At 43.8% G+C, this 14,176-nt stretch overlaps 1 protein-coding gene across 2 annotated transcripts in view; it reads left to right on the forward strand.

Annotated features, from left to right (window-relative positions):
- The first annotated feature begins 4,451 nt into the window (after positions 1-4,451).
- Positions 4,452-14,176, forward strand: part of ANKRD28 (ankyrin repeat domain 28) — a 138,500-nt gene continuing 128,775 nt past the window's right edge. The window contains exons 1-2 of one of the 2 annotated variants that reach the window (XM_087772090.1): positions 4,512-4,538; positions 7,575-7,638. Coding sequence is in view for 1 of the 2 variants with exons in the window: in XM_087772068.1 (XP_087628194.1) it covers positions 4,512-4,538 (27 nt within the window). In the remaining variant the exon portion in view is untranslated. Of the gene's footprint in view, positions 4,539-7,574; positions 7,639-14,176 lie in introns of both variants that reach the window. The other variant, XM_087772068.1, reaches the window with a different exon arrangement.

Here is a 14,176-nt window from a genome sequence, read left to right on the forward strand (position 1 = left end):
GTGGAGTGAACAGGAATTCTAATATGCAAGTTCAAGCCAAAATTGCTACCTTTGTAAAAGCCACCTTTGTATCCGTTTAATATATTCTTTAACAATAATACTGGCAATTAGGGAACATAAGGACACACCAAACATCTTGCAAACACCCCACAACATTTTTCCCATCAAAATGCAAGTGATATAATTTCTTACCATTGTTCCCTCACTCTATATATTCTTAATTTTCTGTTTTCTCTCACTTCTGCTTAAATTGTCCTTAGAATACATAACTGATAGGAACTTACAGCTGCTTGGTAGGCCCCTGCCGCTTGCTGATTGTACAAAGGACACTCATATTTGCCCTACCCTCCTCTGGATATTAAATTTGTTCTTTGAATAAGGAGGGCAAATGAGTTCTCTCTCCTCCTGTCTGCACCAAACAGGAACAAAATTGGTCAAATGAGCATCCATAAGCATAATGGTGCTTTAGAAATGCCAATCGATGATATTTGATTGATGATGCCATTATGATATTCAATATGTTTCCATTACAATCAGCAACTGTGAACAGTCAACGATTCAAAGTGTAATCTCTGGGACAGAATTACAAAACCCTGACTGTTTTAGATTTTGATGGATAAAATGTGTCACAGCATGTGTAAAAACCTTTATGATGATGCTCCCAGCATACCATTATAAAATGAGTGTGGTTTCCATCGGAAGACTAGCTCCCGAGTAATGCTGATTCAGGGTCATAAAGCTAAACACATCCCTCCGTAGGAAATTATAAGATTATATTGATTTCAGACACCTTGTATTCTGTGCAAAAATAAAATTAGCCCTGCTTTGATTTAGGAGTATGGGACAGTGTTTGGAGGAGGGCAGTGGCAACCAGGTCTCCTGGATTCTATTCCTAGCCACGGCAGTGACTCACGCCATGACCTTGTGTAAGTCTGTCGACCTCTGCGCCTGTTTACTCATGTAGAAGAATGAAAAACGAATAAATACCTACTTCGCTGGGGTTGAAACACTTGGTTAAAAAGAACAAAGTATACAGGCATTCCTGGCAAGCTAAATAAAACATGAGCATGTTTCAGACAAGTTCACAAAACATCTCCAGTATGAGGTTTCTACGGTGTCTTCAATTCGATCCCATTATGTATTTCAATGCAGCACATATGGTCCTATCTTTAAAACACTGGGTAGTGTTACACACTGTGGGATAAGTTACAGCGTGAAGATTTATCATTAACATTAATGGGAGCCATGCAGTTAAAGCCTATCGCGCTCTGCCGAAAGCGTGCCCTCAGGAGAGCTGTGTTGCTAATAATTTACAAACCGTCTGATTTAAAAGGTGGTGTGGAAATTTGTAACTTCTGCGGATGTATATTCTGAACATTATCAGAAATGTGGTGGCTTTCAGTATGTTTGTATGTCAATACTCAGAGACTTCTGTGAAACATTCTGTTAATGTTCCTAAGGGACACCTGGGCAGTTACCTACCTTGTAACACAGCATTTAAAAATAGCATAGGTGAAGTTACCCTGAAATATGTGGTACTAAATGAACAAGAAGCGCTCATTTCCTTACAGCACTGTTATATTTAACTTTCGAGGTTTCATTTCTGTTATTTCTATTGCTCTTCAATCAAATACTGTATTTTGCGGGACACTAGCAGATCAGGTAACATTGCTGGTGATATTATCATATTTTTGTTCCAGTGGCAATAACAATTTGGACTGTTTTACACAGAATAGGAAAATAATTTATATTGTGACTTGAGAAAAAGTATCCATTTGTAACTGATTGATTGGTATTCACGTACATAAGCCATCTCAAAAACCACTCCTGCTTAAACTGAAGCAGACGGGTATCTCCAGGATCGGTATTGTAACTTTCATGTTTTACCACTTAAAACTTTTTCTTGCTATATTATCTTATAACTCACAGAAAATAAACAGCGATCTGGGGTCAGAGTTCACTTGGCTGATGACATATTTAAGTACATATGGTAAAACCAACAGGCCTGGTCCCTAGTTATAGCCTGAGTACTGGAGTAGAAAGAGCTGTGGAACCAATAAAATAAAGCAGCGCCTTCCCCCGCTGAATCGGTGCCCGTCTCCAAGCTGCAAGAGGTGCTACTAATTTCAGGTGTGACATTTTCATGTATGAAGACTTGTCTACATACAGAAATTACTCTAAATAGCAGGTGAACTGAAAGTAGATGTTTTTCTGAATAAGTCCATAAACTGATAAGCTTCACAGGAGGAAGCAGAACATTATCAGCTCCCAGACATTCTTTTCACTTTGAAAAGCAGCAGTCTAATTTGGGGACACACAAAGCCAGTGCTTCCTGATGTCATTTTCTCCTTCACTGACTGCATTGATAAAATTATCTCTCATTTCCACAGCCATCAGTCTCTTTACCATGTTGTTATCCCACTCCTCAACCATTTTGCATAGTGTCAAAGTCTACCTGTTTTGTATTTGCATACTATATGCTTTTTTCACAAAAAAAACCCCAAAAATGTAGGTAGAATGCACAAGTACTAAAATAGGGGGCTATTTGAAATTAGCTAAAACATTTACTTACCATAATCAGCATTTCTGAACATATCTAGATGTCAACAAAATTGATTTAGAAAATGTGACAATGTTGAGGTTTTTTCCTTTGCCTGGTAAAATAGGATTGCAATCTTAACCGGTTAAAATGAAATAACATAAACAAGCACACCCCATCAGGCCACCTGTATTCAAAGATAATGAAAGATCTGCCTCAGCTGGCACCTATAGAAAATCCTTCTGTTCTCATGTTGCCAGTCATCAAGAGAATATGTTCACATGCCAGGCTCCTACTGGAATCAACAAGCACATGAGCAGGGGCAAAAACACACAAATGAGTGTTCACGCAGAATACACACAGTTGCTTTATTAAACTTTCTTCTTAAGGTAATACTAAAGTCTAAGCAGATTTAACTACACGTGGAGTGTTAAGGAGAAGTCACAGTCTATTTTGAAGCTACAGGAAATCAAGAAACTTGAGATGTTCGTATCAGCGTTGTCTGTAGCAGTATGCAATTAAAAAAAAAACAGTCTCTTTAGTCTGTTATTTTTTTGGGAGGGAAATCAAATTTCAGGAGAAAATAAGCCTTCCAAATCATAGTTATCATGCTGGGCTGGCTGGCTGCAGTGTTACTTTATGGAAGAGCACCTTAATCTAATTTCAGTGTTCTGTACGCTGCTTTTTGTTCCTTTCACAGGAGGTTTTTAAAGTCCTATGTACGAAGATGTTCTTTGTGTTTGATGGACTGAGGCCTACCACCAAGCCTGTAAATTACTTCTCAAAATACAAGAATTACGCAGGTGACATCTCTACTGAGCCTCTGCCAAAAAAAGATGAACATTTAATATAGTGCAATAACCTTTCTCTTTTTAGAACGGACGATCTTCTGTATTCTATTTGCACATGGCCACTCCATCTCACGGTTTGATAATTTGTCAAAGCATCTCTTTGTGCCTCTGTTCGGCCTGTTCAGGCTAACCAGCACGATGCGGGCTACCGCTGCTCCTCCTTCCTCCCATGCCAACCAACGCTTGAAGCGGGCACCTCTGTCAGCAGACACCGGGGGAGTACAGTGCAACTCCACACCTACACCAGCTGGGCCTGGATGGCCCCCGGGGTGCAACACGTGTCCCCCCCCCACCACCCTTAGCAGAGCTGCAAGCAGAGGAGACTGCAATTCCGTGACACGTTTCTGATGTAAAAAGGGGAGAGCAGGGCGACGCTTTCTCCCCTCAGCAGCGAAGGGTCTCACAGCAGCTCTGGGGTGGCAGGTGGGCTGCACCCCCGGAGGGCCGCGGGCAGGTGCCGGACCCTTCCCCCGGGGGTACCAGAGGCTGGGTGCTGCCTTTGGCCGAGGGGCGCCGGAGGACCCGACCTCGGGCCAAACCCCGAGCCCCGCTGTGCCCATAACACCCCTTCCGGGGCTTTTCTCGTCGCGTCACCGAGGCCTCGGGAAACCATGGCGATTCCTAAGGGAACCGCTGCCCGCCCGGCCCGGCCGCGGCGCCCTCTACCCACCCCGTCCCCATCTCACGTTATCTACCCCGCCAGCCCGCCTCGCCAATCAGCGCCGCCCTTACTCCGCCCCGCCTCTTGCCGGCCAATCAGCACCGCCCTTGGTGGTGCGGGCCGGGGCCGCGGCCAGCGGCGCTGGCGGGCGCCTTTGATGCCGGCGGGCGGTTAATTCAGGAAGCTCCCCGGGTGCGCGAGGAGAGCGCCGGGGCGGGGCCGGAGGGGCGGGGCCGGAGGGGCGGGGTGGGAGAAGGCCCCGCCCCTGGCGGGCGGGCGCGCCACTGCCCGCAAGCTCGGCGCGAGGCCCCGGCGCGGGGTGGCGCCGGCGGCCGCGGCGGCGGCGGGCGAGGAGGGGGGCGTGGCCGGCGCGCGGGCGGTGGGGGGGGCGGGGCGGCGAGCGGAGCCGAGTCGTTGGTGGCCGGAGGCGGCGGCGGCCGGCGGGAGCGGCGGCCTCGCCATGGTCTTCCTCAAACTCCGCGAGCAGGTGGGTGTGCGGGGGCGGCGGCCGTCGCCCGCCTCCTCTCTTCTCTTCTCTCCCCTCCCCTCCCGGTGCTGCCGGGCGCGGCGGCTGCGCGCCCTTCCCCGCCCCCTCCGCGCTGTGGCGAGCCTGTGCCTGTGACAGGCGGCGGGTAGGGGGAGGCAGCATGGCTGCTGCCGCGGCCCGGCGGGGACGGCGCCGGGGCCGGGGCCGGGTGGCGCCCGCCCGGCGGCGGCGGCGGGAGGCGCCATGTGCTCCCGGTGCGGGCGCCGCCGCCCCCTCGGTGGCCCCGCTGGGCGGGCGGGGGCCGCCGCCCCGCGCAGGTATCGGGCCTAACAGGTGGCCGCGGGAGCCCGCCCGCCCCCCGCTCCGCCGGGGCGGGGGGAAGGACGGCGCCCTGCCCGCGCGGGGCTGCCCTGCCCGCGGGTCCCCGCCGTGCCCCCGCCTCGGGAGCGGAGGAGAGGCCCGGGAGGGCTGGCGAGGGGCTCTGCGGGCTCCCCCGGGCCCGCCCTGCCCCGCGCCTGTGTTTCGGGAAGGGAGAGCGCTCTGGGCGTCGCTGGGGTAGGGCGAGGGAGCCTCGGCCTGAGGGACTGCCCGGTCCGGGGGATCGGTCCGGAGGCAGCCGGCTGCGGCGGCTCGGGAGGCGGCGTGCCCGGGAAGGGGAGCTGGCCCCGCTCCGCTCCGCTCCTCCCGGCGCCGGAGGAGCCGGGCAGCGCTGCCGTTCGCCGTTTCACGTGCTGCCCGCTCGCCCCTTCACGCACCACCTTTCCCGTTCGGGCCTTTAACATCTTTTGTTCCGCCGCTATATCTTTCTTCTCCGTGGTCTTGACATACCTTCCCCGCCAGTCCCTGCCTCCCCTTCTGAAAAGCAGAAGGTTTTTCGTGCCTTTAGTGGTTCGTTGCTTTCATCGCATCACACCCTTCTTTGTTCACTCGACTCTAACGTTTCCATCCACAGCTTGTGAAAATTACTTGTCTTCGCTGCTCTGTCCTCTCCTGGTGTCTCCCCTGTCCTACCTATTGTCTCCCGTGCAGTATCACGATACAAAGGTGGGAGGGTCTGCTCTGCCAGTTTGCCGCGTGTAAAAAGATGCTTGCTAGAAAATGTATCTTCTCCTGTTTTCATGTGTGTTAGACCAAATTCTCTGTAAAAACTCATACACCCTGCTGTTGGTCTCCTTGATACTCTTCCTTGAGATAACTGACTGTAATGCTTGGAGATCCGCCCCCCCCCAAAAAAAAAAGCCCCACACAAAAAACACCTAGAAACTTTGCAGTGGTTAGGCAACTGGTATCCTGTGTCTGTCTGTTATGTCGATCATTACCTGCTAGTCCTTTCAGCAGTCTGCATATACCTCTGTCTTTTTACATTAGGTTGCATGGTCCCTTGGGATTTTGTTCTAAAAAATGTTTAGCAACGTGGGGCTGGGATCTTTATGTCCTGCTATATTGTATGTAAACTTAGTGAAGTCTCATATTTTTTTTTTAGATCTTCGCCTATGAATGAGCCACGATTGTGGACCTGAAATACACTTAGTGTCTTGGAGTTAGGTTTCTTTTTAGGTATCATTACTGTTCTTCTGTGCGAGGCTCGCCACAGAAATGAACACTTGTTCATCTCCTCTATTAAATAGGCCCTTCTGTTAAAACCAAGAAATACAACTCTTCTGCAAGTAGTCATCGTGAAATAACTCACAAAAAACCCATCACCATTATGTTAACGTGAAAGTACTGTATTTCAGAACTTTTCTTCTGGGAAGGATCCTCCTGCTGACTGATGCTGAGGTGAAATATTGGACTATATGGGACCGCTGGTCTGACAGAGTAATGCATATGAGGCTTTCAGCTTCTATCGTAATGCAAGTTTTAATCCAGCAGTATGAGGTGGCTTGTTTTAGGGGCTTCATGGATCTGTAAAGGTGCACTGATACACTGGGAACTGAAGTATTCATTCTCTTGAAAGGGGATTGGTAGGGGCAGGGAAAGCAGACAGAGAAGGGAGGGAAAGGAGTGCTGTTTTTGAAGAGGCTGTTGTAGAGGGAGTGATTTTTTGCAGCAGCTGTATTTCTGCTGGATAACTGTCAGTTGCTTGATACATCCGTTACTACAAACTAAATTCTGCTAAAATTGCTTTCTTTAAGAATGCCAAAAATCAAGAGGAATCATATTAACATGAGATATCTCTGTTTTGCTAATTACAGAGAGTTCCTCCAGGTCAGTGTTCTTGTGCAGTGTGCTGCAAGATGTCTTGACTTCAGGACTAGATGCTGCACTAAGATTATACCACCACCTGCTCATTATAAAAACCAACCTGTGGCACTATATGAAAGTAGAGGTGTTTATCTTCAGTATTTCATGAAACGTGCTTCTTGTTTGCTTGAACCATATACTTTGCTTCACAGTGATGCATTCGTTTAGAATGAAGTTGTGTGCATTTGTAGTCCCTATAGCGAGTCTGTCTGTCTTCAGTGGTGGCGGTGTTTCATGGGGGAGCGCAAAGGCTGCTCTGTTGTTTGTACTGTTCAGCTGGTATGAAGGAGGGAAGTGATTTGCTAATTTCCTTCTATAACAGTCAGATTAATAACTTTCTGGAACAAAAATTCTACTAAATAAAGTATTACTTTAGTGTAATCCTCAAGATATTTTTTTTTTCCAAAAACCAACATAAACCTGTTGATTTTGTTCTTTGATAATGTAGAAAGGTTCTGTGTTACTTATTTAAATGTCAGAATTATGCTGGGGAGAGGCAGGCTTAGGGCATACAAGCAGCTTGATATTTTCTTACACTTGATTTAGTTTAGTTTTTCAAGTTACTGCAAGCTGGCGTAAAAGCAGTGCTTGAGAACTTACAATGAGGTGAGAAATTCTTCTCTGAGGCTCTTAGTTGAGCTCAGAGGGTGAAATCCCAGTTCCGCTTGCAGTTGATTTAATTTACTTAGTACACTGATAAACAAAACTTTGGTCCTACAGGTGCTTAATGTGTTTGTAAAGCTCAAATATTTGGTTGTCTTTGGAGGCTGATTTGATATGTTTAACTTTCAGAATAAAGGTTTTCCATGTACTGAGAAGAGTAGGCCTTTCCTTGGGTTCAACAAGCAGCCAGCAGGTACATTCTCTACAAATTTGTGGTAACACTGCTTGAGCTTTATTGCTTTGCAATCCTACGAGGCAGGAATATCTTTCAAAGTTTTGAAATAATTCAGGGTGTACATTGCACTTTCAGAAGTGACTTATGTTTGCTTTCAAAGTATATTAGGAATCAAAAAAAACCCATAAGCCATATTTGCAAAAATTGTGTTTGAAGCTAAACTGAACTATATTGAGTGAAGCTGATACCTGTAATTCTCAATAGCAAGCTTTAACTCTGGGATAGAAAGAGCAATCATTCAAGTGTCAAGTTAGAAGCTGTAGATTGTTCTCGTTGCTCTTGGTTTGTTGTGCAATGTTGGACAGACGTGTTTGAAAACAGAGGAAGCAAATCTGCAGATTCTGTCACTGAAGGTTAAGCCGTTCAAGGTAGAGATGAAACATACAGTAAGTGTACCTTATGATTAAGGTATTTGCTCTTCAGTTTGTTTGCCTTTGTACTGTCTTCATCGATTGGTGCTTGTATACCAGGTTCTTCTAGATGAGAAGCTGCTTTAACTACTAAAATGCCAAGTGAGAGGGAGGCTATAAAAGTTTGTTTCTTCCTGAAACACTGTGGTACTCTCCTGTAAGAAACTGCATTGAAAGCAGAGTTTAGGTCAAAGTTCACTGATGTTTTATCAGACCTTTGGGGGGGGGTGGGGGGCGGACGGCGGACCTGGCGGGGGGGGGAAGAAAAAGGAGTAACTTGCTTGTGAGTCTCCATAATCGTATGCCTTCATCTCCTATGTAAAAGCCCTCTCAACTCTACATAGCTAACTGTGAAAGGGTAAGTGTCTTCTGTTTTTTTGCTCTTCAGTCATAGTTTCTAGGTATATTTAACTGTTTCCCAGAACAGGTGAATTCTTGCTTTAAAGGGTCGTGAGTTAGTCTCCCTTATACCTAAGGCGTAATTGACAGCCTAGTTCTTCTTAGCGGGTAGGTGAAATTTGGATTGCCTAACAACCGAGGGATTCATTGTTTGTAATAGTTGGTGAAGCTTTATTTTTTTTCTTCCAGTACATCATAGTTTTAATTACACATTTCCTGTTTTCTCTGGATCTTAAATATGTAATAGGAAGAAGTCTTAGGGCTCATAATAATGGGCATTTGAAAGGAATTTGTATGGGATTTTTCTGTATGACTACTAGGCTGTGCTTGAGGCAATGCATTTATTCCCACTAGTCAGATGTGAGTGGAAAGAATCAGAGTATGAACAACTACATGAGGATATTAGAGTGACCACTTATCTTGAAAGTCCTTGAACAGTGAGAGCACTGACTTCTTTATTGCCCATTTATATCTTTCTCTTAGCTAAGATGGATCTCGTTCAATTGGCAGTTAAACAAATGTTTGCAGTGTCATAGTGAACGCTCTGAATGCCTCTATGGTTGCTATTTTCATTACTGCCAGCGTTAGACTTCATTCTTTTAGAATTCATGCCAAGAATAAATGTCCCAACTAGTTCCCTGTTACACTAAGAGGAGGCATGGTCTCCTGTGGTGATGAAAAGGAGATGCTGCTGTTCGATGAGGGAGGGATATGGTGGGAATGGAATTACATGGTATTGCTCTACAAATTCTGTTCAGACTTAGACTAATGAGGTATGTATTTAATTTTGGGGGGTAGAAGTTACTTTGAAGTTACTGTTCTTTAAAAAAACATTACTTTGGGGAATCTTGCCAAGTTGAGAACCACTCTTCGTGCTCTATTCTCCATCACACGTTCTTCCTAGAATTTGCATCTAATCTGTTTTAACTGTATACAAGATAACTAAATTAGGAAGTTGTAATACTTACCAAGACACCTTAAGTCTTACTGTTAATTCTCATATTCCCAGGCTAAGAACTCACATGTACTGAAAAGATACGTTTCTTTAATTGATGGAAAACTTTCAGTAACTTGAACTCAGTTTATCTTGTTGTACGAAGTAATTACCAGCCCTTCCATTAGAATGTGTTGAGAGAACCTGGTTTTACCACGTGTTCCTTTTTGGGGATCAGATTCCCTGATGATAACTCAGGAACTTCTGAGTTGTGAACAAGCAGTTCTTCTCAGTCAAGAAAATAAACTTTTTAAAAAAAAAAGAAGAAGAAAAAAAAAAGGTGGGGGAGAAACAAAGCAAGCCTTGATTCTGCAGTCAGATCCTTATGGCAGATCCTGTTAACTCAGTGGCCTTCTGTGAGTGTATAAAGGTCTATTCATGTAGATAGCATTGAAGGTTTGTGACCATTACTTGGAGGCAAATATCAGGGAGAAATAAATGCGGCCAATGTGCACTTGCCTATGAAGAAGTGACACCCACAAAAAAGTCAATGATTCCTGCAGGAAACTAGTAGCTGTTGAGACTCTGAACTAGCAGTCTGCTGTCTGATGCGGACTGTTACATTCCCAAATTTCTGTCCTTGTTTCCATTCACTGAAATGGGTTGTGGAATAAGATGGCTGAAATTAAATATCTTTGGTACTATACATTCTATATCCACTTAATCTTTTAGCAGCTAGTTTGTTTCTCAGCTGCTGTACCTTTTATTTTCTCTAGTCAGCTGGGCCTTCCTGAGGTCAAACTAATATTTGATCATTTGTTTTCTTGCTCCTGCCAACTTTTTATTTTGTTCTTACCTCTATTCCTCTATTCCTATTTCTGGAAATTGAGTGGGAGACCCGTTGCCTTAGTTACAGTGACTAACCGTTTCAAAGTTATTTATAATATTTGTGTTTAAATAACCTGTATCATAATACGAATCACAAAACATTTCATATCAATAAAAAAAAATAAACAAAGCAGTCCATCGCTAAGTGCTGGGAGCGTGCTTACAGTGCTGATTCTTGGGGGTTTTGCTTTCCTTCATTGTTGGGGGTGGAGGACAAGTTCTAATCTGGCATTTGAAGATGAATCTGAAATAAGGTGTCTTGGTGCTATCCTTTGTGCAAATGAGGACAAAATCTTAATATTTAAGCTCTGAAATATCAGGGAATGTTATTCTTCCTCTCCTTCGTAACACCACTAGTGCTCTTGCCAAGGGGTGGGAATATACTGATTTAACCATGTTAATTCAGTTGTGATTACTCAGGTGTTGATGAATTATACAGCACTGTCCCATTTCAGCTAGAAAAAAACCTAAAGCCAATGCAAGAGTGGTGGGACTGAGTAGTTGGGAGAGAAAGGGGGATGAGATTTGTAGCCAGCTGGGTGGGTGCAGAGACTTAACAAGGAAGGACCAGCAGGGATATGCAAATGAAAGAGGGGCAAAATAGTTGGTCTGTAGCATCCTTGTAGATTGGGGAACTACTTGTTAGCTGAAGTGCCTAATGACTTCTCTAATAATGAGATGCTCTTTACTGTGAATTGACTATAATCTCAGATTTTCATTGATTATTTCTACAATAATGTGTGTATGTGAATTGAGTGAACAGTACCATGTAAGTAGATGGCTGTTCACGTGAGTAAAGCCTACCTATTTTGGGCAGCCTGAAAACTTAAATATTTTTCTCACTAAATTACTGAAACTATATTTGAATTTGAGAAGTGTAAAGCAAAGGTCTGCCTATTCTAGCAGTGGTGTTTTGGGTAAAACAAGAAAAAAACAAACCGCTTTGCTCAAGCTTATGCTGTTGAACTTCAGAACTATGCTTACAGGGATGGGAGGAAAAAAGCTTTCCTGACCCAGAGTAGGAAAGAATGCCTCTTAATCGTAAACTGACTCGTTTTAGGAGAACTTTGTGAATGTTCAGGTTTTGTACATAACTCTGCCAGTTTGCATGGGTCAGTCTGTTCCTGACCGTGTCCTGAACTGTTGTGAAGCCATCCTAAATGTTTAATATTTCCATACTTTCAAACAATGAACTGTCACTTAATGGCCTTCCTAATTCCAGCTGATGAGCATTTGCCTGTAAGTTACTCTTGGTCATTCTGCAATCATGCAATCATACTTGAGGTTCACTCTCACTTTGTGCTGAAATCCTGTACTTTACTTCCATCTGGTGCAGAGAAGAAAGCATGGGTACATCTGGATTTTTTTTTAATTTTTTTTTTACTTTGGCAAAGTGAAGGTAGAACAGTACCTTAATGGAGGAAGAGAAGGGGGCCCAAGCAAGGATTCTAGTCAGTGTGACAAAATGAGAATGAAATTGCAGTAGTTAAAGCATTGAGGCCCAAATGGGCTTTTTTAGAACTTACACAATTTCTAGCAATCGTGAAGAATTCAATATTTTGTTTCAAGATTTTGCTGTTTGTCCTCCACATTTTGATAACTCCATCTGTACTGGTACCTCTAGCAGGAAGTTGAACTTTCCATTCAGGAACCTGGTCATCTAGCGGCAGGCAGCACAAGAGACCAAGGATCTACCTAGCTCATAGCTGAAGGACCTACTTGAGTCAGACAGCTGAACTGGGGGGAGAAAACCACTTTCAGGAAGTTCTGTAGTTATTTATGTACTAACATAATCTGTAACTAATGCATAATGTAGGCAATTAAATCCATTGCTGCAGACTCAATTTTGTATAATGTTAGGGGTAATTGGTATTATCTCCTTCCCTGTCCCATCTTTAGGTCATCTGCTTCTTCTGTCCGTTGCTCATGATAGTGGGCAGGTAGCCTATGCAAAGTCTTTCTTTTCACCCTGGGCACTTGATGTCTCTTTCCTGCCTCATTAGATCTCTGTGTGGTGTCTGATGCTTTTTCTCTACCTCTGCTAACACTTCAGTCTCTCACCAGTGTCACCCCACAAAGTATTGTTGGTAGGTTAAAATGAAGGAAAAGCACACATAAAATAAGCAGATGAAGAAAAACAAAATGCTAACATTTTTCTGGTTACATTATTACTCATTGTTTTGAATTAGTGAAACATCCCAAGTCATGGTACAGGGACACTTCAGAAATAGCACGTTCATGGAATTCCCTACCCCTCGCCTCCGTTCCTTTGTACCTGCGGAGTTCTGTTCAGTTCTTGCTATGTTTGCTGGAACATGAGGATCAATAGAAAGAGGTTGTATGCTTAATATTGTGTTGCTGTGCCGTCTCTTTGCCAAATTAGAACTCTGGATTGGTACTGCCTGGTAGCTTTCATTTCCTTTGCTCCTGTCTCAGTTCCAGGAGCAGTATTTTGTTTTACAGCTCTGCTGTACCTGTTGCTTTTTTAAAGTGTTCTTTCATTCTGGGGAACAATTTTCAGTATTAAGGAGGACTTGTAGAAGAACACTTTCTCTTCTCACTTGTCTGTCACCTGCAAGGTTGCAAATGCCATTACTGTCCTGCATCATTCCTGATCCTATAGTAACTACCCAGCTCATAATTTATTTCTTCCACTCCTGCCCCATGATGTTATGTTTTCTGTTTCTTTCCATCCACAAGCACACAGCCATTTAAAGATTATTATCTAAGACTACTTAGATCACAGACTGAGAAGTCTATTAAAATAGAACTTTTCAAGTGAAGAATAAGTAACATTTTATGTCTTGTCCATAGACATTTGTCTGTTCTTTTTACCATGAGTTTAACAAATCCTAATTACTGCAATCAGGGATGTAAATAGTCAGTCTACTCCAGAAGAAATGGAGCTTAAGAGAGGAGAAGGTCTTCGTAATGAGAGTGAAAAAAAAGGCAAAGAAGGGATTTGTAAAGCACTAGAGTGAGAACAAGAAGGACAAAAATGGTTAGGATATCACAGATTGTCAGTCTCAGTGATCAGCAAAGCTCTTCTTCTGATGAACTTTAGAGCTTTGTAGTCAAGGATCATCCAAAACCCAACAGGTATCCAGCTACCTTGTGGAGCTCGGTTTGCAATGACTTGAAGACGTTGGTTCCTTTTTCTACCCATTCCACCTTTCTACGGCACAGGAAGGAGAGACTCCCAGCATCTCTAGTCTCAAACTGACACTGTGAATAATATAGGGAAGAGTTCTTTCTACAGTTTTTCTATACCCAGAGAGGCAAAAAGTGGTTTTGAGTCAAGTATATAAAATTTTTCATCTTGGAAGGGCAAATATAGCTGCATGCAGTCACATGTTTTATTTTTGAAAGGGCTTTGACTTTGCACATTGTGAATTGGCTTTTTTTTTAAAAAAAAACTCGCAACATTTAACAAGCCATAATTGATTAAAAAAATGTGATGTTTTTCATAGCTTGCATTTGAACAGATTAGTTGTGAGGTTTCCTCACCTGAAGGTTGATAAAATTCTTGCAATGCTCTGCATATGTGTTAAAACTGCTTTAGTAATTATTAAACATATTGCATACGTAATTAAAGAATAACTGCTAGCGTCAAAGTAGAAGTACCATGGTTTGTGACTCTGTGCCCACAAGTAGTAGTAGAATTTTAAGAAAAATTAGCATGACTGTTAAAAAGCTGTTGATTACATCTTTACATTTCAACCTAAGCTTCATCTGGAAGGCTCTCTTTTGCTGTTGCAATGGTGGTAGAAAATACCGTAAGCATTTAGGGTATCACACTGGTTTCCTGTCTCGACATCCAACCCCTTACATGGGGGAGCAGTGAGATATGTTTCCTTCTATGAAG

Source organism: Nipponia nippon, unplaced genomic scaffold (genome assembly GCF_047370975.1).
Source record: "Nipponia nippon isolate SJK-2023a ecotype South Korea unplaced genomic scaffold, ASM4737097v1 scaffold_1, whole genome shotgun sequence".
Taxonomy (NCBI): domain Eukaryota; kingdom Metazoa; phylum Chordata; class Aves; order Pelecaniformes; family Threskiornithidae; genus Nipponia; species Nipponia nippon.